This window comes from Oncorhynchus clarkii, chromosome 1 (genome assembly GCF_045791955.1).
Source record: "Oncorhynchus clarkii lewisi isolate Uvic-CL-2024 chromosome 1, UVic_Ocla_1.0, whole genome shotgun sequence".
In the NCBI taxonomy this organism is placed as follows: domain Eukaryota; kingdom Metazoa; phylum Chordata; class Actinopteri; order Salmoniformes; family Salmonidae; genus Oncorhynchus; species Oncorhynchus clarkii.
Window position 1 is genome coordinate 11,076,606 of NC_092147.1, and position 23,720 is coordinate 11,100,325.

Here is a 23,720-nt window from a genome sequence, read left to right on the forward strand (position 1 = left end):
CATGGGCAGTAAGAGGGAGAGGTGGACTGTGCAGGAATGCAGTCGACGGCAGTTTACTGTTTTGCCTTTCAGAGGTAACCAAGCATGTCCACACAGTTTTTCTTTCCCCTGCTCCTCTCCGGCAGAGATAAAAGAGGCTGCTTGGAAAAGGAGAGGGGGGGGGGGGAAGAGGATGATTGTTGATCGGCACAGCCCCAAGAAAAGGGCTCAGCGGCCAGCCTTTCTGGTCAGGAGAGAGTCTAGAGCCAGCCTTTCTGGTCAGGAGAGAGTCTGGAGCCAGCCTTTCTGGTCAGGAGAGAGTCTGGAGCCAGCCTTTCTGGTCAGGAGAGAGTCTGGAGCCAGCCTTTCTGGTCAGGAGAGAGTCTGGAGCCAGCCTTCCTACTCAGGAGAGAGTCTGGAGCCAGCCTTTCTGGTCAGGAGAGAGTCTGGAGCCAGCCTTTCTGGTCAGGAGATAGTCTGGAGCCAGCCTTCCTACTCAGGAGAGAGTCTGGAGCCAGCCTTCCTACTCAGGAGAGAGTCTGGAGCCAGCCTTTCTGGTCAGGAGAGAGTCTGGAGCCAGCCTTTCTGGTCAGGAGAGAGTCTGGAGCCAGCCTTTCTGGTCAGGAGAGAGTCTGGAGCCAGCCTTTCTGGTCAGGAGAGAGTCTGGAGCCAGCCTTTCTGGTCAGGAGAGAGTCTGGAGCCAGCCTTCCTACTCAGGAAAGAGTCTGGAGCCAGCCTTTCTGGTCAGGAGAGAGTCTGGAGCCAGCCTTTCTGGTCAGGAGAGAGTCTGGAGCCAGCCTTTCTGGTCAGGAGAGAGTCTGGAGCCAGCCTTTCTGGTCAGGAGAGAGTCTGGAGCCAGCCTTTCTGGTCAGGAGAGAGTCTGGAGCCAGCCTTTCTGGTCAGGAGAGAGTCTGGAGCCAGCCTTTCTGGTCAGGAGAGAGTCTGGAGCCAGCCTTTCTGGTCAGGAGAGAGTCTGGAGCCAGCCTTTCTGGTCAGGAGAGAGTCTGGAGCCAGCCTTTCTGGTCAGGAGAGAGTCTGGAGCCAGCCTTTCTGGTCAGGAGAGAGTCTGGAGCCAGCCTTTCTGGTCAGGAGAGAGTCAGGAGCCAGCCTTTCTGGTCAGGAGAGAGTCTGGAGCCAGCCTTTCTGGTCAGGAGAGAGTCTGGAGCTGGTTGTGGAGTTAAAAGCTTGGAGCTGGGTCTTTGGTCCCTGGTCCCTGGTCTCAGACTATTCTTAACTGTAGTCCCAAGGTAAAAAATGTTGCCTTTACGTTCCACACATCTGGAAGTTCTCACAAAGACTTGTACAATAGCCCACCTGTGCTTCAAAACGACAGGAGAATTAAGTCCTCAAGTTTCACAGCACAGGATGAATCATGTCTGTCTGCTGAGGGCTCAGTGCTGTTAGTGAATGATGCTGTTCGTCTGGTTATATTCACCAGCTATGGAGCCTTTGCACAGTTTCCCAAATGGTGCTATGGTCCTCACTGGTGTGTCTTGGCTATTTCAAAGGAACGAAACATTGGCTAATTCCATTTGTCTGGAGAACAAATGGAAATAGCATGTTGTCAGGAACGTTATAAAATCATTAGGTTTTTGGCCAAAACTATTTAAGAGCTACTGCCTTCGAGAACTTTTAGAATAACACTACATGTATGGGGAAATATCAGTGTCGATACAGACCTGCTGGTAGTCAACAAATGTCACACAGGTCACTGAAAGCACCATTGGGCTGTTCTACGGCTAGTTAACATGGACCCTGTGTGAGAGTTCAGAGCACTTCGGAGCGGAGATTGTGTCGGCAGCTGCTGGCTTTTACTGAGCTCATTTGTTCCCACTTACAACGAATTACAACTATATAAAGGCTTTATATAGCATACATAAAGGCTTCATAAGCACTACATGAATGCTTCACAAATGATCTCTAAGCATATATCATACTCTATATGTCATTATTATGAAGCCTTTATGTATGCTCTATAAAGCTAAGCTGTACTTCGTTTAACGTGTGACTGCTCATTTAGATTGTCTGCCCCAAGGCCTGTACAGTATCCATGTCACTATTACTAAAACACGCTATCAGGCCTCTGATAGTGGTTAGTTCAGGAGGCCTGTACAGTATCCATGTCACTATTACTAAAACACGCTATCAGGCCTCTGACAGTGGTTAGTTCAGGAGGCCTGTACAGTATCCATGTCACTATTACTAAAACACCCTATCAGGCCTCTGATAGTGGTTAGTTCAGGAGGCCTCTGATAGTGGTTAGTTCAGGAGGCCTCTGACAGTGGTTAGTTCAGGAGGCCTGTACAGTATCCATGTCACTATTACTAAAACACCCTATCAGGCCTCTGATAGTGGTTAGTTCAGGAGGCCTCTGATAGTGGTTAGTTCAGGAGGCCTGTACAGTATCCATGTCACTTACTAAAACACCCTATCAGGCCTCTGATAGTGGTTAGTTCAGGAGGCCTCTGATAGAAGTCAAAGATGCTTGGAAGGCCCCATTTCATCCTTCTGTTGTTATTCTAGTTGCATTTGTCTGTAATGGAAGATAATGCTTGGGATTGGGATCATTATTTCACGCCAATATGCCAACATTTTTGATTCCCACATGTTTCAGATGAGGGTGATGTTGACTGAATGAATGGCGGATTTCCATACCGACATGATGTGGATAAGAACAGTGTGTCCTTTAAAATCACTATTCTTCTCTCCTGATGATCTCTTGCTCAACCAGAAGCATTCATACTGCAAACTAGATAACTTCATGAATGATAGGCTGCAGGAGGCCTTTTGTAAATAAGTATTTAGTATTTTTATGCTCAAGTCAGCACTGGTTTTACGGTCCTCTTTGAAGTGTAGCTAATGATATGCCACTTTCTTAGGGTACGGTAGATTCCATGCCAATCCTACATCTTAATGAACACTATCTTTTTGTACAGAAAAGGTGTCAGGTCATGAACCTGACCCCGTTCTTTGAATGGCACGATATACACCACATTTACTTCATGTTCTCTCTGCTACCGCACGGCAAGTGGTGTCGGAGTGCCAAGTCTAGGACCAAAAGGCTCCTTAACAGGTTCTACCCTCAAGCCATAAGACTGCTGAACAATTAATAAAATGCCCCCCCTCCATTTGTTTTGCACACTGCTGCTACTCGCTGTTTATTGTCTATGCATAGTCACTTCACCCCTACCCTACCCCACCCCTACCCCTACCTAATGTACAAATTACCTCAACTAACTTGTGCCCCGCACACTGACTCAGTATTGGTACCCCCTGTATATAGCCTCATTATTGTTTTTTTATTGTTATTTTTTATAATTTTTTACTTTAGTTTATTTACTAAATATTTTCTTAACTCCTCTTGAACTGCACTGTTAGTTAAGGGCTTGGAAGTATGCATGTCACGGTAAAGTCTACACTTGTTGTATTCGGCGCATGTGACAAAGTTTGATTTGATTCGAAAGCTGCTGCAGTGTCTGCACTGTCAGCATCAATATAATCAAAGACTTTGAGGCCATTGCCTCGGGGTGATTGCAGGCAATTGGAGTGGCCACTTCTGTAGAAGTAATCAATACCCTTAGGGCTTGTCTCGTCTTGGTGTAGGAGGCTGGGAAAGCTTGTTTTGTCTCGGTGTAGGAGACTGGGAAAGCTTGTCTTGTCTCGATGTAGGAGACTGGGAAAGCTTGTCTTGTCTCGGTGTAGGAGGCTGGGAAAGCTCGTTTCGGTGTAGGAGACTGGGAAAGCTCGTCTCGGTGTAGGAGGCTGGGAAAGCTTATCTTGGTGTAGGAGACTGGGAAAGCTTGTCTCGTCTCCGGTGTAGGAGACTGGGAAAGCTCGTTTCGGTGTAGGAGACTGGGAAAGCTTGTCTCGGTGTAGGAGACTGGGAAAGCTTGTTTTGGTGTAGGAGGCTGGGAAAGCTCGTCTCGGTGTAGGAGACTGGGAAAGCTTGTCTCGTCTCGGTGTAAGAGGCTGGGAAAGCTCGTCTCGGTGTAGGAGACTGGGAAAGCTTGTCTCGTCTCGGTGTAGGAGACTGGGAAAGCTTGTCTCGTCTCGGTGTAAGAGGCTGGGAAAGCTTGTCTTGGTGTAAGAGGCTGGGAAAGCTTGTCTTGGTGTAGGAGGCTGGGAAAGCTTGTCTTGGTGTAAGAGGCTGGGAAAGCTTGTCTTGGTGTAGGAGGCTGGGAAAGCTTGTCTTGGTGTAGGAGACTGGGACAGCTTGTCTTGGTGTATGAGGCTGGGAAAGCTTGTCTTGGTGTAGGAGGCTGGGAAAGCTTGTCTCGTCTCGGTGTAGGAGACTGGGAAAGCTAGTTTCGGTGTAGGAGGCTGGGAAAGCTTGTCTCGTCTTGGTGTAGGAGAGTGGGAAAGCTTGTCTCGGTGTAGGAGGCTGGGAAAGCTTGTCTCGTCTCGGTGTAGGAGACTGGGAAAGCTCGTTTCGGTGTAGGAGGCTGGGAAAGCTTGTCTTGGTGTAGGAGGCTGGGAAAGCTTGTCTTGGTGTAGGAGGCTGGGAAAGCGTGTCTTGGTGTAGGAGGCTGGGAAAGCTTGTCTCGTCTTGGTGTAGGAGACTGGGAAAGCTTGTCTCGTCTCGGTGTAGGAGACTGGGAAATCTAGTTTCGGTGTAGGAGACTGGGAAAGCTTGTCTCGGTGTAGGAGACTGGGAAAGCTTGTCTCGTCTTGGTGTAGGAGCCTGGGAAAGCTCGTTTCGGTGTAGGAGGCTGGGAAAGCTTGTCTTGTCTTGGTGTAGGAGGCTGGGAAAGCTTGTCTTGTCTTGGTGTAGGAGACTGGGAAAGCTTGTCTTGGTGTAGGAGACTGGGAAAGCTTGTCTTGGTGTAGGAGGCTGGGAAAGCTTGTCTCGTCTTGGTGTAGGAGACTGGGAAAGCCCGTTTCGGTGTAGGAGGCTGGGAAAGCTTGTCTTGGTGTAGGAGACTGGGAAAGCTTGTCTCGGTGTAGGAGTCTGGGAAAGCTTGTCTCGGTGTAGGAGACTGGGAAAGCTTGTCTCGGTGTAGGAGACTGGGAAAGCTTGTCTCGTCTCGGTGTAGGAGACTGGGAAAGCTTGTCTCGTCTCGGTGTAGGAGACTGGGAAAGCTTGTCTTGGTGTAGGAGGCTGGGAAAGCTTGTCTTGGTGTAGGAGGCTGGGAAAGCTTGTCTCGTCTTGGTGTAGGAGGCTGGGAAAGCTTGTCTCGTCTTGGTGTAGGAGGCTGGGAAAGCTTGTTTCGGTGTAGGAGACTGGGAAAGCTTGTCTCGTCTCGGTGTAGGAGACTGGGAAAGCTTGTCCCGTCTCGGTGTAGGAGACTGGGAAAGCTTGTCTCGTCTCTGTCTAGGAGACTGGGAAAGCTTGTCTCGTCTCGGTGTAGGAGGCTGGGAAAGCTCGTCTTGGTGTAGGAGACTGGGAAAGCTCGTCTCGGTGAATTAGACATGTATCGTCTTTGTGTGGGATCAGTGCCATCCTTTGTGTTTCATGTGAAGGGGGCGGTAATGAGAAGGAGGGTCAGGGTGTGTCTCCACTTCCTGAGGTGAACACTGTCATTAATATACTCCATTGTCCTGTACTTACCTCGGCCACACTGATGTAGTTGGTGTTCTGTGCTAATGTCTCTCACTCTCTTTCTCTCTCTTGCTCTCTCTCTCTCCTCCCCCATCCTCCCTGTATAGTTGAAACAGTTGGACAAGGCAGCGGCGGCGGCCCACACCTATTTCCAGGCAAACCCGGAGAGCGTGGAGATGGATCAGAACCTGGAGCAGTACAAGGCTCTGGAGGGCACCGACCTGGACCACTTTGTGGACAGAGAGGCACGGCCACATCAGGTGAGAGTGTGGAACAGGGACCTTTTTGTTTCGGTTTTCCAGACTCAGATTAAGCCTAGACCTAGACCATGAAGTATTTTCAATTGAGTTTTTCTTTTGAGAATGATTTTGAATCCAAGACCAGGCTTAATCTATGTCCGGGAAACCTCCCCTCAGTGTCAGTGTTCTTTAGACTGTCATTGATCCATGGAATTTACTGAGTGCCTTTTTGATAATTTAACGAATTCAGGCCTTGTTCCAATACCTTTAAACGACATCCTTCTATTCTGTTTTCCCTGATGAACTAATCACTAATCTGACATGGTTGGATTGGCAATAGTGTGCTAAGGAACCATGCTTTTACTTATCCAATCACTTATGGGTCAGTAATTACCTAAAGGGAGAAAGGATGCATTTGAATGCTATTGGAACAGGCCCTGATACAGATAGAGGCTCCTCAGAGCACCCAGTGCTTGCCTTATCGTTGCTTTGGCAGGACCAGGCAGGGTTGCTCTCTCTTAAACCCTCTTGCCTCTTTCTGCCAAATAGAATTTGGTATACAGTCTTGGAGTTGAACGTGATGGTGTTGTCAGGTCTTCGTATTGCATTGAATACCGTATGAATCCTGCCTACAGTACAGTTCATACATAGTCCGTGCCAGTTAGCGTTAGCTGAACCAGGGGCTGTTTTTAACATTGTTTTCCTGCTTTCTTTCTCTCTTTGGCCGTTCTAAATTAAACTTTATGTGGCTGCATTCTTTGTCTAAATGGTTGTTTTGTCTTTTGTGGAAACATTTTCATGTCTTTAGGATGACAGTGGTCACTACAGTTTAATGAGAGGAGAAGTTTAGGCCATTGACCTGCGGAGAGTACGGAAGCCAATAAAGGTCATTCTGTGGAGGGCTCTGTCAATACACACACACTGGACACACACACACTGTTGTCATTATGTGGAGGGCTGTGTCAATGCTCACACACACTGTTGTCATTCTGTGGAGGGCTCTGTCAATGCTCACACACACTGTTGTCATTCTGTGGAGGGCTCTGTCAATGCTCACACACACTGTTGTCATTCTGTGGAGGGCTCTGTCAATGCTCACACACACTGTGGTCATTCTGTGGAGGGCTCTGTCAATGCTCACACACACTGTTGTCATTCTGTGGAGGGCTCTGTCAATGCTCACACACACTGTTGTCATTCTGTGGAGGGCTGTGTCAATGCTCACACACACTGTTGTCATTCTGTGGAGGGCTCTGTCAATGCTCACACACACTGTTGTCATTTTGTGGAGGGCTGTGTCAATTCTCACACACACTGGACACACACACACACACTGTTGTCATTCTGTGGAGGGCTGTGTCAATTCTCACACACACTGGACACACACACACACACACTGTTGTCATTCTGTGGAGGGCTGTGTCAATTCTCACACACACTGGACACACACACACACACACTGTTGTCATTCTGTGGAGGGCTGTGTCAATGCTCACACACTGTTGTCATTCTGTGGAGGGCTGTGTCAATGCTCACACACTGTTGTCATTCTGTGGAGGGCTGTGTCAATGCTCACACACACTGTTGTCATTATGTGGAGGGCTCTGTCAATGCTCACACACACTGTTGTCATTCTGTGGAGGGCTGTGCCAATGCTCACACACACTGTTGTCATTCTGTGGAGGGCTGTGTCAATGCTCACACACTGTTGTCATTCTGTGGAGGGCTGTGTCAATGCTCACACACACTTGTCATTCTGTGGAGGGCTGTGTCAATGCTCACACACACTTGTCATTCTGTGGAGGGCTGTGTCAATGCTCACACACACTTGTCATTCTGTGGAGGGCTGTGTCAATGCTCACACACACTTGTCATTCTGTGGAGGGCTGTGTCAATGCTCACACACACTTGTCATTCTGTGGAGGGCTGTGTCAATGCTCACACACACTTGTCATTCTGTGGAGGGCTCTGTCAATGCTCACACACACTTGTCATTCTGTGGAGGGCTGTGTCAATGCTCACACACACTTGTCATTCTGTGGAGGGCTCTGTCAATGCTCACACACACTTGTCATTCTGTGGAGGGCTCTGTCAATGCTCACACACACTTGTCATTCTGTGGAGGGCTGTGTCAATGCTCACACACTGTTGTCATTCTGTGGAGGGCTGTGTCAATGCTCACACACACTTGTCATTCTGTGGAGGGCTGTGTCAATGCTCACACACACTTGTCATTCTGTGGAGGGCTGTGTCAATGCTCACACACACTTGTCATTCTGTGGAGGGCTCTGTCAATGCTCACACACACTTGTCATTCTGTGGAGGGCTGTGTCAATGCTCACACACACTTGTCATTCTGTGGAGGGCTGTGTCAATGCTCACACACACTTGTCATTCTGTGGAGGGCTCTGTCAATGCTCACACACACTTGTCATTCTGTGGAGGGCTCTGTCAATGCTCACACACACTTGTCATTCTGTGGAGGGCTGTGTCAATGCTCACACACTGTTGTCATTCTGTGGAGGGCTGTGTCAATGCTCACACACACTTGTCATTCTGTGGAGGGCTGTGTCAATGCTCACACACACTTGTCATTCTGTGGAGGGCTGTGTCAATGCTCACACACACTTGTCATTCTGTGGAGGGCTGTGTCAATGCTCACACACACTGTTGTTATTCATTGTATCACTCGGTGGTGTCTGTCTGTCTCCACATACAGACTACACTACACAGGTTTACTCTTATGTTTTCGTCATGTAGCAGGCAGATGCAACTTGTATTGAGTAGCTCACAGTAACTTTCTTGGCTGCAACTCTGTGTGTATAGTTATCATGGTCCCAAGCTCAGCTAAATTCTTCCTCCTCTTTTTCTCCCCAATGCTCCCCTCAATTATCCTCTCTAAATCCTCTTCTTCCTACCTCTCTCCCCCTCTATTCTCAACCTTCTCTCTTCCCCTCTCTCTCTATTCCCACCCTTCACCCCTCACTCTCTCCCCATTCCACTCTCCCCTTTTCTCCCCACAGCGGTCCTTCTCAGCGGGGGTGAAGCTGTATGACAGTGCAGACTACAAGGGGGCCATCTCCCTGTTCGAGGAGGCCCTCCAGGAGTACTACAGGGCTGACGTGGAGTGTCGGGCCCTCTGCCAGGGGCCCCAGAGGTTCGAGGAGCAGGACCATATCCTCTACCGCTACAGCCTCTACCAACTGGTCTCAGGTCAGTCACTATCTTGTCCTATGTTTTGTCATTCTAGTGTCTATAACACCTCCTTTGTGGTGTCTATGTAGAGTCTTGAAAACCTATGTAGGGTCTAGAACACATCCTATGTAGGGTCTATAACGTCTATGTAGTGTCTATAACACCTATGTAGTATATATGTAGGGTCTATAACACCTATATGAAGTGTGTAACAGCTATGTAGTGTCTATGACACATATGTGTAGTGTCTATAAAACCTATGTAGTGTCTATAACCCCTGTATGTAGGGTCTATAACACCTATATGTAGCGTCTATGTTGTGTCTTATATATATACTATGTTATTCATATTGTCTCATGTTTTGTTTTATATACTTTTATTTTTACATATTGTTTGACTGAAATCAGAGTTTGCATTTGTTGGCTCTGAAAGAATTCAACTCTTGTTGTACTAGGTGACTCTTATTATGCTAGGTGACTCAGTTTGTTGACATGAATAGACATACTTGAATATGTAGTATGTGGTGTATGGATGTGACCTGCTTGTTCTGTGTGCTGAGTGTGGCTACACAGTGCCAGACCAGAACACCTTAGGTCAGAGGTGTCAAACTCATTTTGCCTCGCAGGCCGCATTTGGTCTTTACCGAGGTCCGGAGGACCCCACTTAAAATTGGTTATATTGCCTCGCTGTCAAAATTTGCCCAAATTTGTCCTCTATTCATCACTTTTGGCATTGTTGATACCCCTGACTGTCTAGCTTTCATTTTGAAGTCAATAGTCTATACATGTAGATACATTAGAATTTCTACAGTTATTTTTTACATTTTAAATTACTTGAAACAGTCTACTTTAGTAGTTGATTTTTCTGGTTTACAGCTAAGAGAAGGGGTGAAGCTGAACTAATAACATCTCTCTTCTTCCAACGGGTGGTTAACATTGTTTACAAGCCCCTGGTGCAAAATGTAACTCTCCCCCTCAGAGAAACACAGCCTTGAGTTAAAACAGCAACTTATCATGTTATGGAAGTGTTGCTTTAATGTAGGATGAGAAACTGCTCTTGGTGAAGTGTTTTGATATGGCGTACAGACCCTTTTTTTAATCTTATCGTGAATTTTCTCCCAACACTAGAAATTATGTATCCTCATTTCTAGAGTCCTCACTATTTCTAGAGTCCTCACTAGAAGTGATGCCACACTTTTTGTGTTGAAGATTAGTCATAGATTACAACATATTTGAATGAGGTGAAGTTTGAGATGGCTGCCATGGTTGGGTCAACATTTGCTCAGATTAAGAAGAATTAGCTGAAACATTCTTGCAAACAGAATCTTGATTGATTTGACAAAAAGGACTCCCTTGCTTTGGAAAGTGTTAAATTTTTTTCATGTTATGAGGTCAAAACAACATGAATGTTCAAATAAATGGACTGCTATTTCATTTTGAAGGGAGTACCGGTAAACTCTATTTAACAGCAGTTATCCCTACGCCATATCTCATGTGGCTGAGCCATTCATTTTGAAGGAGATCTACTTAGCGTAAATTACCTCCTCGAGGATCCTTTTTTTCAAATACATGATTTGTCCACCTGGACTGCTTTATGGCAGAGCTCATTTTGAAATACCTCCCTTCAACTCTGTTGGCCTCTCAAAGGAAATGTCACGCAAGACTTGATACACCAATGACTCCTCAAACTCCTCAAACATATTGTCGTTCTTGGCCTTTCCTGTGTAATATCCTGGTATTGTCGTTTCAAAACATTGTTATAGCCACGAGTTACTCTTTGGCTAAGTGATCCAACAGACCACTGAACATGTTGAAAGGAACTCTAAAAGGGTGAAGATGAGTGCAGGAAAATCTAATTGCTAGTCCAGAGAGTGTTTCAAGGTAACATATTGATTGTTTTAAACAACACAGAGTGTAATGTGTACTTCACACATTCCTCCTTAGTGAATGGTGTGTGTTTGTGGTGGGATACTGTGTTAGCCATGTGTGTATGTCTGTGTACGACTGCACATGCATAGCCTCAAAGGATCTGTATGACGTGCTCCTTAACTATCTTAGACCAGTGTACCCAACTACGGTCCTCCAGTAGCTTTCCATCTATGTTGTCAATGCCAGGAGGTTTGTCATTATTGATCGATCACAATCATTTTTCCACCTCTCCCACAATAACTTTACTTTATTTCTCTATTTGGTTACGTCAGGGTGTGATTTGGGTGTTCATTCTAGTTTTCTATTTCTTTGTTGGCCGGGTATGGTTCCCAATCTATCGTTATCTCTGATTGAGAATCATACTTAGGCAGCCTGTTTTCCACCTGAGTTTGTGGGATCTTGTTTTTGCACAGTTACTAGGTAGACTGCAGAACGCTACGTTCGTGTATTCTTTTGTTGGTGTTCATCTTAATAAAGAAAGATGTACGCTTACCACGCTGAGCTTTGGTCTCATTCCGACGACAGACGTAACACTTTGCCAATAAAGTAATCATTCAAATAATTGCCAACATCAAATGTTTTTGTGATGAATAAACCATCTGATTCAATGAAAGGAGTTAATCTGCTCATAAATTAATTTACAGTACTTCAAAAAAAAATCCATCATTCTTTATATCATTGATCTTGGCTTCATAATACAGTACTATCATCATAATCACAACCACTATCATCATTATTACCACTACCATGACTATCACCACTATTACCACTACCACCACTACTATCACCACCACCACTACCATCACTACCACGACTACTACCACCATTACGATCACTATCATCACTACCACAACTACTATCACAATCACCACTACTATCACTATCACCACTACCACCACTACCATCACTATCACCATCACTATCATCACGATCACTATCACCACTACTATCACTATCACCACTGCCACGACTGCTATCACTATCACCAGTACTATCACCCTCACTATCACCACTACTATCACCATCCCTATCACCACTACCATCACTACTATCACTATCAACCTCACTATCACCACCCCTATCACCACTATCACCACCACCGCTATCACCACCACTATCACCACCACTACCACCCTCACTATCACTATCGCCACTACTATCACTATCACCACTACTATCACTATCAGCCTCACTATCACCACCACTATCACCACTACCATCACTACTATCACTATCAACCTCACTATCACCACCGCTATCACTATCACCACCACTACCACCCTCACTATCACCACTACTATCACTCTCACTATCACTATCGCCACTACTATCACTATCACCACTACTATCACTATCAGCCTCACTATCACCACCACTATCACCACCACTATCGCCACTATCCAATTGGCTCCTGTCCTCTCCACTGACTGAACTCCTGCCTCCAGCCCCTCCAGCCTGACATCACTGAACAATACAGTAACGTTACACCACAGCATCATGAAATCAAAAAGACTGCCTCTCCTAAAGAATTGAAATATGATTAATTGATATCATGCTTTTTTCTCCAATGTGTGAGGGCAACAAATACAAACATGGGCTGGACATCAAATGAACCAATACACAGACTATCAGCGAGGGGAGAGACTATCAGCGAGGGGAGAGACTATCAGCGAGGGAAGAGTTTATTGTTGTGTTTCTCTCTCAAATTCTAGAGCTATAGAAGTATCAGGTTGTCTGGACTTCCCTGGCCTCTGACTTCACAGAGCTTGACTCACAGGAGCAAGTCATTGGTAACCTGAATCCCACCTCTGTCATCTTTCTTTTCTGTTTGTCACAGAGAAAGGATGATGATATTTTATACGTACACTGAGTTTACAAAACATGATGAACACCTGCTCTTTCCATGACAGACTGACCAGGTGAATCCAGGTGAAAGATATGATCCCTTATTGATGTCAATTGTCAAGTCCACTTCAATCAGTGTAGATGAAGGGGAGGAGAAAGGTTAAAGAATGATTTTTAAGCCTTGAGACCGTTGAGACATTTGTGTATGTGTGCCATTCAGAGGGTGAATGGACAAGACAAAATATTTAAGTGGGTTTGAACAGGGTATGGTAGTAGGTGTCAGGTGCACCGGCTTGAGTTGGTCAAGAATGGTCCACCAGCCAACTTGACACAACTGTGTGACGCATTGGAGTCAACATGGGCCAGCATCCCTGTGGAACGCTTTCAACACCTTGTAGAGTCAATGACCTTGACGAATTTAGGCTGTTCTGAGGGCAAAAAGCGTTGTAACTCAACATTAGTATGGTGTTCCTAATGTTTTGTACACTCAGTATATGCACATGCACACAGACAGACACACACACACCTCCGGTGAGATCATTTCGATGTCATCTCAGTGTCTGTTTTTTTTTTGTGTGACCACAGGGAACATACTTCATTTCATAAACCTCAGTTTCCCCTCTACCACGCTACAGCAACTCTTGGAGGATAGTGGAATTTGAAAATAGTGGTTCTTTATTGTTAATAATAACAGCAATTAGTTCCTCCGTCTACCACAGGGGGTAGCATTAGGCTAACTGTAGGACACCTCAGTGACCAGGCTAGCTGTAATACAGCTCAGTGACCAGGCTAACTGTAGGACACCTCAGTGACCAGGCTAACTGTAGGACACCTCAGTGACCAGGCTAACTGTAGTACACCTCAGTGACCAGGCTAACTGTAATACAGCTCAGCGTCTCAGTGACCAGGCTAACTGTAGGACACCTCAGCGTCTCAGTGACCAGGCTAACTGTAGGACACCTCAGTAACCAGGCTAACTGTAGGACACCTCAGTGACCAGGCTAACTGTAATACAGCTCAGTGACCAGGCTAACTGTAGGACACCTCAGTGACCAGGCTAACTGTAGTACACCTCAGTGACCAGGCTAACTGTAATACAGCTCAGCGTCTCAGTGACCAGGCTAACTGTAATACACCTCAGTGACCAGGCTAACTGTAGTACACCTCAGCGTCTCAGTGACCAGGCTAACTGTAGTACACCTCAGCGTCTCAGTGACCAGGCTAACTGTAAGACACCTCAGTGACCAGGCTAACTGTAATACAGCTCAGCGTCTCAGTGACCAGGCTAACTGTAATACACCTCAGCGTCTCAGTGACCAGGCTAACTGTAGGACACCTCAGTGACCAGGCTAACTGTAATACAGCTTAGCGTCTCAGTGACCAGGCTAACTGTAATACACCTCAGTGACCAGGCTAACTGTAGTACACCTCAGCGTCTCAGTGACCAGGCTAACAGTAGTACACCTCAGCGTCTCAGTGACCAGGCTAACTGTAGGACACCTCAGTGACCAGGCTAACTGTAATACAGCTCAGCGTCTCAGTGACCATGCTAACTGTAATACACCTCAGTGACCAGGCTAACTGTAGTACACCTCAGCGTCTCCGTGACCAGGCTAACTGTAGTACACCTCAGCGTCTCAGTGACCAGGCTAACTGTAGGACACCTCAGTGACCAGGCTAACTGTAATACAGCTCAGCGTCTCAGTGACCAGGCTAACTGCAATACACCTCAGCGTCTCAGTGACCAGGCTAACTGTAGGACACCTCAGTGACCAGGCTAACTGTAATACAGCTCAGCGTCTCAGTGACCAGGCTAACTGTAATACACCTCAGTGACCAGGCTAACTGTAGTACACCTCAGCGTCTCAGTGACCAGGCTAACTGTAGTACACCTCAGCGTCTCAGTGACCAGGCTAACTGTAGGACACCTCAGTGACCAGGCTAACTGTAATACAGCTCAGCGTCTCAGTGACCAGGCTAACTGTAATACACCTCAGCGTCTCAGTGACCAGGCTTACTGTAGGACACCTCAGTGACCAGGCTAACTGTAATACAGCTCAGCGTCTCAGTGACCAGGCTAACTGTAATACACCTCAGTGACCAGGCTAACTGTAGTACACCTCAGCGTCTCAGTGACCAGGCTAACTGTAGTACACCTCAGCGTCTCAGTGACCAGGCTAACTGTAGGACACCTCAGTGACCAGGCTAACTGTAATACAGCTCAGCGTCTCAGTGACCAGGCTAACTGTAATACACCTCAGTGACCAGGCTAACTGTAGTACACCTCAGCGTCTCAGTGACCAGGCTAACTGTAGTACACCTCAGCGTCTCAGTGACCAGGCTAACTGTAGGACACCTCAGTGACCAGGCTAACTGTAATACAGCTCAGCGTCTCAGTGACCAGGCTAACTGTAATACACCTCAGTGACCAGGCTAACTGTAGTACACCTCAGCGTCTCAGTGACCAGGCTAACTGTAGTACACCTCAGCGTCTCAGTGACCAGGCTAACTGTAGGACACCTCAGTGACCAGGCTAACTGTAGTACACCTCAGCGTCTCAGTGACCAGGCTAACTGTAGTACACCTCAGCGTCTCAGTGACCAGGCTAACTGTAATACACCTCAGTGTCTCAGTGACCAGGCTAACTGTAATACACCTCAGCGTCTCCGTGACCAGGCTAACTGTAATACACCTCAGCGTCTCCGTGACCAGGCTAACTGTAATATACCTCAGTGACCAGGCTAACTGTAATATACCTCAGTGACCAGGCTAACTGTAATACACCTCAGTGTCTCAGTGACCAGGCTAACTGTAGTACACCTCAGCGTCTCAGTGACCAGGCTAACTGTAATATACCTCAGTGACCAGGCTAACTGTAATACACCTCAGTGTCTCAGTGACCAGGCTAACTGTAATACACCTCAGTGTCTCAGTGACCAGGCTAACTGTAGTACACCTCAGCGTCTCCGTGACCAGGCTAACTGTAATACACCTCAGTGACCAGGCTAACTGTAATATACCTCAGTGACCAGGCTAACTGTAATACACCTCAGTGTCTCAGTGACCAGGCTAACTGTAATACACCTCAGCGTCTCCGTGACCAGGCTAACTGTAATACACCTCAGTGACCAGGCTAACTGTAATATACCTCAGTGACCAGGCTAACTGTAATATACCTCAGTGACCAGGCTAACTGTAATACACCTCAGTGACCAGGCTAACTGTAATACACCTCAGTGACCAGGCTAACTGTAATACACCTCAGTGACCAGGCTAACTGTAATACACCTCAGCGTCTCAGTGACCAGTTAGTTCTCATTTACAACTGCGACCTGGCCAAGATAAAGCAAAGCAGTGCGACACTAACAACAGAGTTACACACAGTCTATATACAGTGTGTGCAAATGTAGTAAGATTAGGGAGGTTAGGCAATAAATTGGCCATAGTGGCAAAATAATTAAAATTTTGAAATTAAACACTGGAGTGATAGATGTGCAGAAGATGAATGTGCAAGTAGAGATACTGGGGTGCAAAGGAGCAAAAAATAAATAACAATATGGGGATGAGGTAGTTGGGTGGGCTGTTTACAGATGGGCTGTGTACAGGTGCAATGATCGGTAAGCTGCTCTGACAGCTGATGCTTAAAGTTAGTGAGGGAGATATAAGACTCCAGCTTCAGTGATTTTTGCAATTCGTTCCAGTCTTTGGCAGCAGAGAACTGGAAGGAAAGGCGACCAAAGTAGGAGTTGGCTGGTGATAACAATCGAGAATGTATAATAACCAGTGGAATGAAAAACACCGTATGAAATACCAACGTTGGGTAGCCAAATATTGTTAGTGGTTCATCGTCATTATTATACAACTCAATGCTTTTTCTGTGCTTTACATGAGTAATTAATTAATTGACCTGTATCCTCTCCACCCTCCTGTGTGTGTTTCAGACCACTTCACCCAGGTGCTGCACTGTGAACACGAGTGTGTTAGAGACCTGTCCACTCGGCCCGGTCGTCTGTCTCCCATGGAGAACTACCTGCCTCTGCACTACGACTACCTGCAGTTTGCCTACTACCAGCGTGAGTAACATTACCTTACACTGCCTCTACACTATGACTATCTTCAGTTCACCTACTTCCTGAGTGAGTAACATTACCTTACACTGCCTCTACACTATGACTATCTGCAGTTCACCTTCTTCCTGAGTGAGTAACATTACCTTACACTGCCTCTACACTATGACTATCTGCAGTTCACCTACTTCCTGAGTGAGTAACATTACCTTACACTGCCTCTACACTATGACTACCTGCAGTTTGCCTACTACCAGCGTGAGTAACATTACCTTACACTGCCTCTACACTATGACTACCTGCAGTTCACCTACTTCCTGAGTGAGTAACATTACCTTACACTGCCTCTACACTATGACTAGCTGTAGTTCACCTACTTCCTGAGTGAGTAACATTACCTTACACTGCCTCTACACTATGACTAGCTGTAGTTCACCTACTTCCTGAGTGAGTAACATTACCTTACACTGCCTCTACACTATGACTACCTGCAGTTCACCTACTTCCTGAGTGAGTAACATTACCTTACACTGCCTCTACACTATGACTAGCTGTAGTTCACCTACTTCCTGAGTGAGTAACATTACCTTACACTGCCTCTACACTATGACTACCTGCAGTTCACCTACTTCCTGAGTGAGTAACATTACCTTACACTGCCTCTACACTATGACTATCTGGAGTTCACCTACTTCCTGAGTGAGTAACATTACCTTACACTGCCTCTACACTATGACTATCTGCAGTTCACCTACTTCCTGAGTGAGTAACATTACCTTACTCTGCTTCTACACTACGACTACCTGTAGTTCGCCTACTACCTAAGTGAGTACCGTTACCTTACTGCACCTTACTGAATCTTACTCCGCCCTACTGCACCTTACTGAACCTTACTCTGCTCTACAGCACCCTACTGAACCTTACTCTGCTCGACAGCACCCTACTGAACCTTACTCTGCCCTACTGCACCTTACTGAACCTTACTCTATCCTACTGCACCTTACTGAATCTTACTCTGCTCTACAGCACCCTACTGAACCGTACTCTACCTTACTGAAGCGTACTCTGCCCTACTGCACCTTACTGAACCTTACTCTATCCTACTGCACCTTACTGAATCTTACTCTGCTCTACAGCACCCTACTGAACCGTACTCTACCTTACTGAAGCGTACTCTGCTCTACAGCACCCTACTGAACCTTACTCTGCTCTACAGCACCCTACTGAACCTTACTCTGCCCTATTGCACCTTACAGAACCTTACTCTATCCAACTGCACCTTACTGAATCTTACTCTGCTCTACAGCACCCTACTGCACCTTACTCTTCCCTACTGCACCTTACTGAACCTTCCTCTACCTTACTGAACCTTACTCGGCCCTACTGCACCTTACTGAACCTTACTCGGCGCTACTGCACCTTACTGAACCTTCCTCTACCTTACTGAACCTTACTCTGCCCTACTGCACCTTACTGAACCTTACTCGGCCCTACTGCACCTTACTGAACATTCCTCTACCTGACTGAACCTTACTCTGCCCTACTGCACCTTACTGAACCTTACTCTGCCCTACTGCACCTTACTGAACCTTACTCTGCCCTACTGCACCTTACTGAACCTTCCTCTACCTTACTGAACCTTACTCTGCCCTACTGCAACTCTAGACTATGGTTGCGTCCGAAATGGCACCCTATTCCCTATATAGTGCACTACTTTTGACCAGAGCCATTTGGACAACTGGTCTAAAGTAGTGCTCTATATAGGGAATAGGGTGGCATTTGAGATATAGGTTATTATGATTACCTGAAGTTCACCTACTACCAGCATGAGTATTACCTTACTTCACCCTACTTTACCCTGCTTGACCTTGCTTGCAGACAGGGTGTGGTTTTCAGACTACAGGGGTGGCCAGCCCTCATCCTGGAGGGTTGCCATGTGTACAGGCTTTTGTTGATTGACTAACAAACCCACACCCATCTTAAATGAGATAAGTATTCACCTGATGACTCACACAGAGAGCTGGGAAATGCTCTGTGGAGAAAGACTAGGAACTGTATTCATAAAGCTTCTCAGAGTTAGAGTGCTGATCTAGGATCAGCTTTGCCTTTTAGATTGCAATGAATGGACAGAACTCCTAATCTGGGATGTTTTGTGAGTACAGGCCTACACAATCAACACCCAACAGACCAGGACCACACCTCAGTAGGAAACCACACAAACTCATTCAGCAACATCTGGTGTCCGTATCTAAAAATATATGCACGCATGACTGTAAGTCTCTCTGTATAAAAACCTCTGCTAAATGGCATGTATTATAATAGGCCGGCAGCCTTTGTCTTCATCCTAAATGGCACCCTATTCACTGTATAGTGCACTACTTTTGACCAGAGTCCATAGGGAAATAGGGGGCCTAAATGGGGAATAGGGGGCCATTTGGGACAGTCTGTGTAGTCTGGGCTGATTGAGGATCAGACGTTAGAGGGAGAGAGAGACGGGTTGGCAGGACAGTACAGCAGCGGAGAGAAGGAGGGAAAAGACGATGTGATGAATACTTATGAGCTCATCAGATCATGTCTAATGCCCCTGCACCACATGTCTAATAAACCAAGTGGATCGTGGGATTCTAGGAAAAACAGAGCTCAATGAATCATTCCCAACAGCGGCACTTACTGTGTCGTCTTCCGTATATAGTGCACTATTCCCTATATAAAGAACAGGGTACCATTTGGGACACATCTGTGTGAATACTGTGTGAATACTGTGTGAATACTGTGTGAATACCGTGTGAATACCGTGTGAATACCGTGTGAATACCGTGTGAATACCGTGTGAATACCGTGTGTGAATACCGTGTGTGAATACCGTGTGAATACCGTGTGAAGCTTTGCAAGGCTCTACAGTTGATGTTACTTGGAGACTGTGGGAGATGCCGTTAACCATATAATGAGTTATTTAATAGGAACTCTATGCTATTGACAGTGAGGAGTGTCAACGCTGAGTCTATAGCAGGCTGGACTTTCGAGGCAAAGGAGAGATTTTCAGTCCGGTTTAAATGCAAAGGCCTTGTCACCCATTGAGATTGTATGGGGTCTCTTGGTCTCTTTTACAAGGCCCCATGTAAAAGTATATGTTAACCTTTTACATGGGGGAGAGAGGTAAAGAGAGAGAGACAGATTGAGAAAAAACAGCAAGAAAAATTGTCTTAAATGTTCCAAAAAGTTTTTTATTGTTGCAATGTTTCATGTCATGCCAATAAACATTTTTAAATTGTTAAAATGGAAATGGAGAGAAATGGAGAGAGAATGTGCAGTCATCCATCAACGTCTCTAATTGCTTGTTAAAAAGACAAGTCTCCTCACTCAGCAGCCTCTCATTGCTCTGCGGGAAGCTGTTTCCTCAGTAATCCGTGCGGTGACATTGTCGTTTTTATGGCCTGAAAGCCCCTCGCTGTTTAAGACCTGGGAACCAGGGAAACCTGAAGAGACGTGCTGACCACAGAAACACTCGCTGCCTTTGCCCCTCCAAGAAGTGGTTTCAGAGCCAAGCTGCTTTACAAGCTAGTAAAGCACACACACGTGTGTGTGTGTGTGTGTGTGTGTGTGGGGGGGGGGGGGGGGGGGTGTACAGTGTGTGTTACTAGCAAGTCACTACTCGCTTTAGGATCTTTAGATACAGCAGATATACTGCACATCCTCCTCACACCTAATCAGTCCCACCAGCCATCCTCCCCAGTCCCAGTTCTCTCCTAGCCTGGAGCAGCAGTGTGGGTGTGTGGGAGTGCGTGTCTGTGTTTCCACTATCTCACCCAGCCTCTGACTGCCTGTCACTGCTCTAGCGTCTTGCTCCAGTGTGCTCATGGTTCTGGAATGTTCAGCTGCTAGACTTCCAGAAGCTCCAGACACACATCTCATCCATGGCCTAGGGGGCTTTGTTACATGTGGCTTTGTCTGTGCTGACCTGTATGAGTGGGGAAACTCTTCCTCAACAGTGCAGAATACGTGTAAAGTAGCAAAACTATCAATATACATTAGTGCACTCTATAGGGAACAGAATGCCATTGGGAACACACAGCCTTACAGGGTAGTTCAGGGAGGGAGTCTGAGGTGTGGTGACCGGTCCTCACACCTAATTCTGTTGATCATTTTTCTCTCTCACTCTTTGTTCATCTCGCTCTCTTTTTCTCTCACTCCTTACCCACTTCTTTCAATTTCAGTATTCAATTCCATTTTCAATGTTCAGCTCTATTGGCACAGTAGGAACCAGCCAGTGTCGCCAAAGCAACACAACACAGTAATATCGATATCTACCTGATAATGTGCACTTTATCTCACTGTCTCTCCCTGTCTCTCCAGTCAATTTCAATATTTAATACCGTTTTCAATTCAAACGAGCTTTATCGACACAAGAACCTCACAACGTTGCCAAACAATACAACAGAAGAAAACACTACTGTCCATTTCATAATGTCTTCTTTCTCTCTCTGTCTCTCCAGTTAACATGGTGGAGGAGGCTTTGGTGTGTGCCCAGTCCTACCTGCTGTTCCACGAGGGGGACGAGTTTATGACAGAGAACGTGGAGTACTATAGAGAGGCTATAGGTCACGACCTCAAACCCCGGGAGGTAAGACCTTGGCTCCGTCCAAAATGGCACCCTGTTCCCTATATAGTGCACTACTATTAACCAGGACCCATATGAGCTATTCCCTATATAGTGCACTACTATTAACCAGGACCCATATGAGCTATTCCCTATATAGTGCACTACTATTAACCAGGACCCATATGAGCTGTTCCCTATATAGTGCACTACTATTAACCAGGACCCATATGAGCTATTCCCTATATAGTGCACTACTATTAACCAGGACCCATATGAGCTATTCCCTATATAGTGCACTACTATTAACCAGGACCCATATGAGCTGTTCCCTATATAGTGCACTACTATTAACCAGGACCCATATGAGCTATTCCCTATATAGTGCACTACTATTAACCAGGACCCATATGAGCTATTCCCTATATAGTGCACTACTATTAACCAGGACCCATATGAGCTGTTCCCTATATAGTGCACTACTATTAACCAGGACCCATATGAGCTGTTCCCTATATAGTGCACTACTATTAACCAGGACCCATATGAGCTATTCCCTATATAGTGCACTACTATTAACCGGGACCCATATGAGCTATTCCCTATATAGTGCACTACTATTAACCAGGACCCATATGAGCTGTTCCCTATATAGTGCACTACTATTAACCAGGACCCATATGAGCTATTCCCTATATAGTGCACTACTATTAACCAGGACCCATATGAGCTGTTCCCTATATAGTGCACTACTATTAACCAGGACCCATATGAGCTATTCCCTATATAGTGCACTACTATTAACCGGGACCCATATGAGCTATTCCCTATATAGTGCACTACTATTAACCAGGACCCATATGAGCTGTTCCCTATATAGTGCACTACTATTAACCAGGACCCATATGAGCTGTTCCCTATATAGTGCACTACTATTAACCAGGACCCATATGAGCTGTTCCCTATATAGTGCACTACTATTAACCAGGACCCATATGAGCTATTCCCTATATAGTGCACTACTATTAACCAGGACCCATATGAGCTATTCCCTATATAGTGCACTACTATTAACCAGGACCCATATGAGCTATTCCCTATATAGTGCACTACTATTAACCAGGACCCATATGAGCTATTCCCTATATAGTGCACTACTATTAACCAGGACCCATATGAGCTGTTCCCTATATAGTGCACTACTATTAACCAGGACCCATATGAGCTATTCCCTATATAGTGCACTACTATTAACCAGGACCCATATGAGCTGTTCCCTATATAGTGCACTACTATTAACCAGGACCCATATGAGCTGTTCCCTATATAGTGCACTACTATTAACCAGGACCCATATGAGCTATTCCCTATATAGTGCACTACTATTAACCAGGACCCATATGAGCTATTCCCTATATAGTGCACTACTATTAACCAGGACCCATATGAGCTATTCCCTATATAGTGCACTACTATTAACCGGGACCCATATGAGCTATTCCCTATATAGTGCACTACTATTAACCAGGACCCATATGAGCTATTCCCTATATAGTGCACTACTGCTGTCTACATAGGGAACAAGGTTCCATTTAGGACCGTATGCATTCTACATGGGACACAGGTGTGTGCGTGCGTGCGTGCGTGCGTGCGTGCGTGCGTGCGTGCCTGCCAGCCTGCCAGCCAGCCAGCCAGCCGACATACTGTGCAGCTAATGACTGGTCACTACTAGTGTGTTTGTATTCCTCAAACCTTCATTCCATTTCAATTCAATTTAAGGGGCTTTATTGGCATGGAAAACACATGTTTACATTGCCAGAGCAAGTGAAGTAGATGATAAACAAAAGTAAAATTAAACATTACACTCACAAGTTCCAGAACAATAAAGACATTTCAAATGTCATATAATATCTATATACAGTTAAAGTACAAAAGGGAAAATAAATCAACATAAATATGGGTTGTATTTACAATGGTGTTTGTTCTTCACTGGTTTCCCTTTTCTTGTGGCAACAGGTCACAAATTTTGCTGCTGTGATGGCACACTGTGGTATTTGTTGTTTTCTAATTCTTTGTGGATCTGTGTAATCTGAGGGAAATATGTGTCTCTAATATGGTCATTCATTGGGCAGGAGGTTAGGAAGTGCAGCTCAGTTTCCACCTCATTTTGTGGGCAGTGTGCACATAGCCTGTCTTCTCTTGAGAGCCATGTCTGCCTACGGCGGCCTTTCTCAATAGCATGGCTATGCTCACTGAGTCTGTACATAGTCAAAGCTTTCGTTAAGTTTGGGTCAGTCACAGTGGTCAGGTATTCTGCCACTGTGTACTCTC

The 23,720-nt window shown here is 45.9% G+C and overlaps 1 protein-coding gene across 1 annotated transcript in view; it reads left to right on the forward strand.

The window, feature by feature from the left end:
- The window catches only part of LOC139415056 (prolyl 3-hydroxylase 2-like), a 99,102-nt gene that overhangs the window by 57,810 nt on the left and 17,572 nt on the right, over window positions 1-23,720 (forward strand). Inside the window, exons 2-5 of the mRNA XM_071162820.1 lie at window positions 5,626-5,778; window positions 8,781-8,970; window positions 16,667-16,798; window positions 21,286-21,413. Coding sequence (XP_071018921.1) covers window positions 5,626-5,778; window positions 8,781-8,970; window positions 16,667-16,798; window positions 21,286-21,413 — 603 coding nt within the window. The remainder of the gene's footprint in view (window positions 1-5,625; window positions 5,779-8,780; window positions 8,971-16,666; window positions 16,799-21,285; window positions 21,414-23,720) is intronic.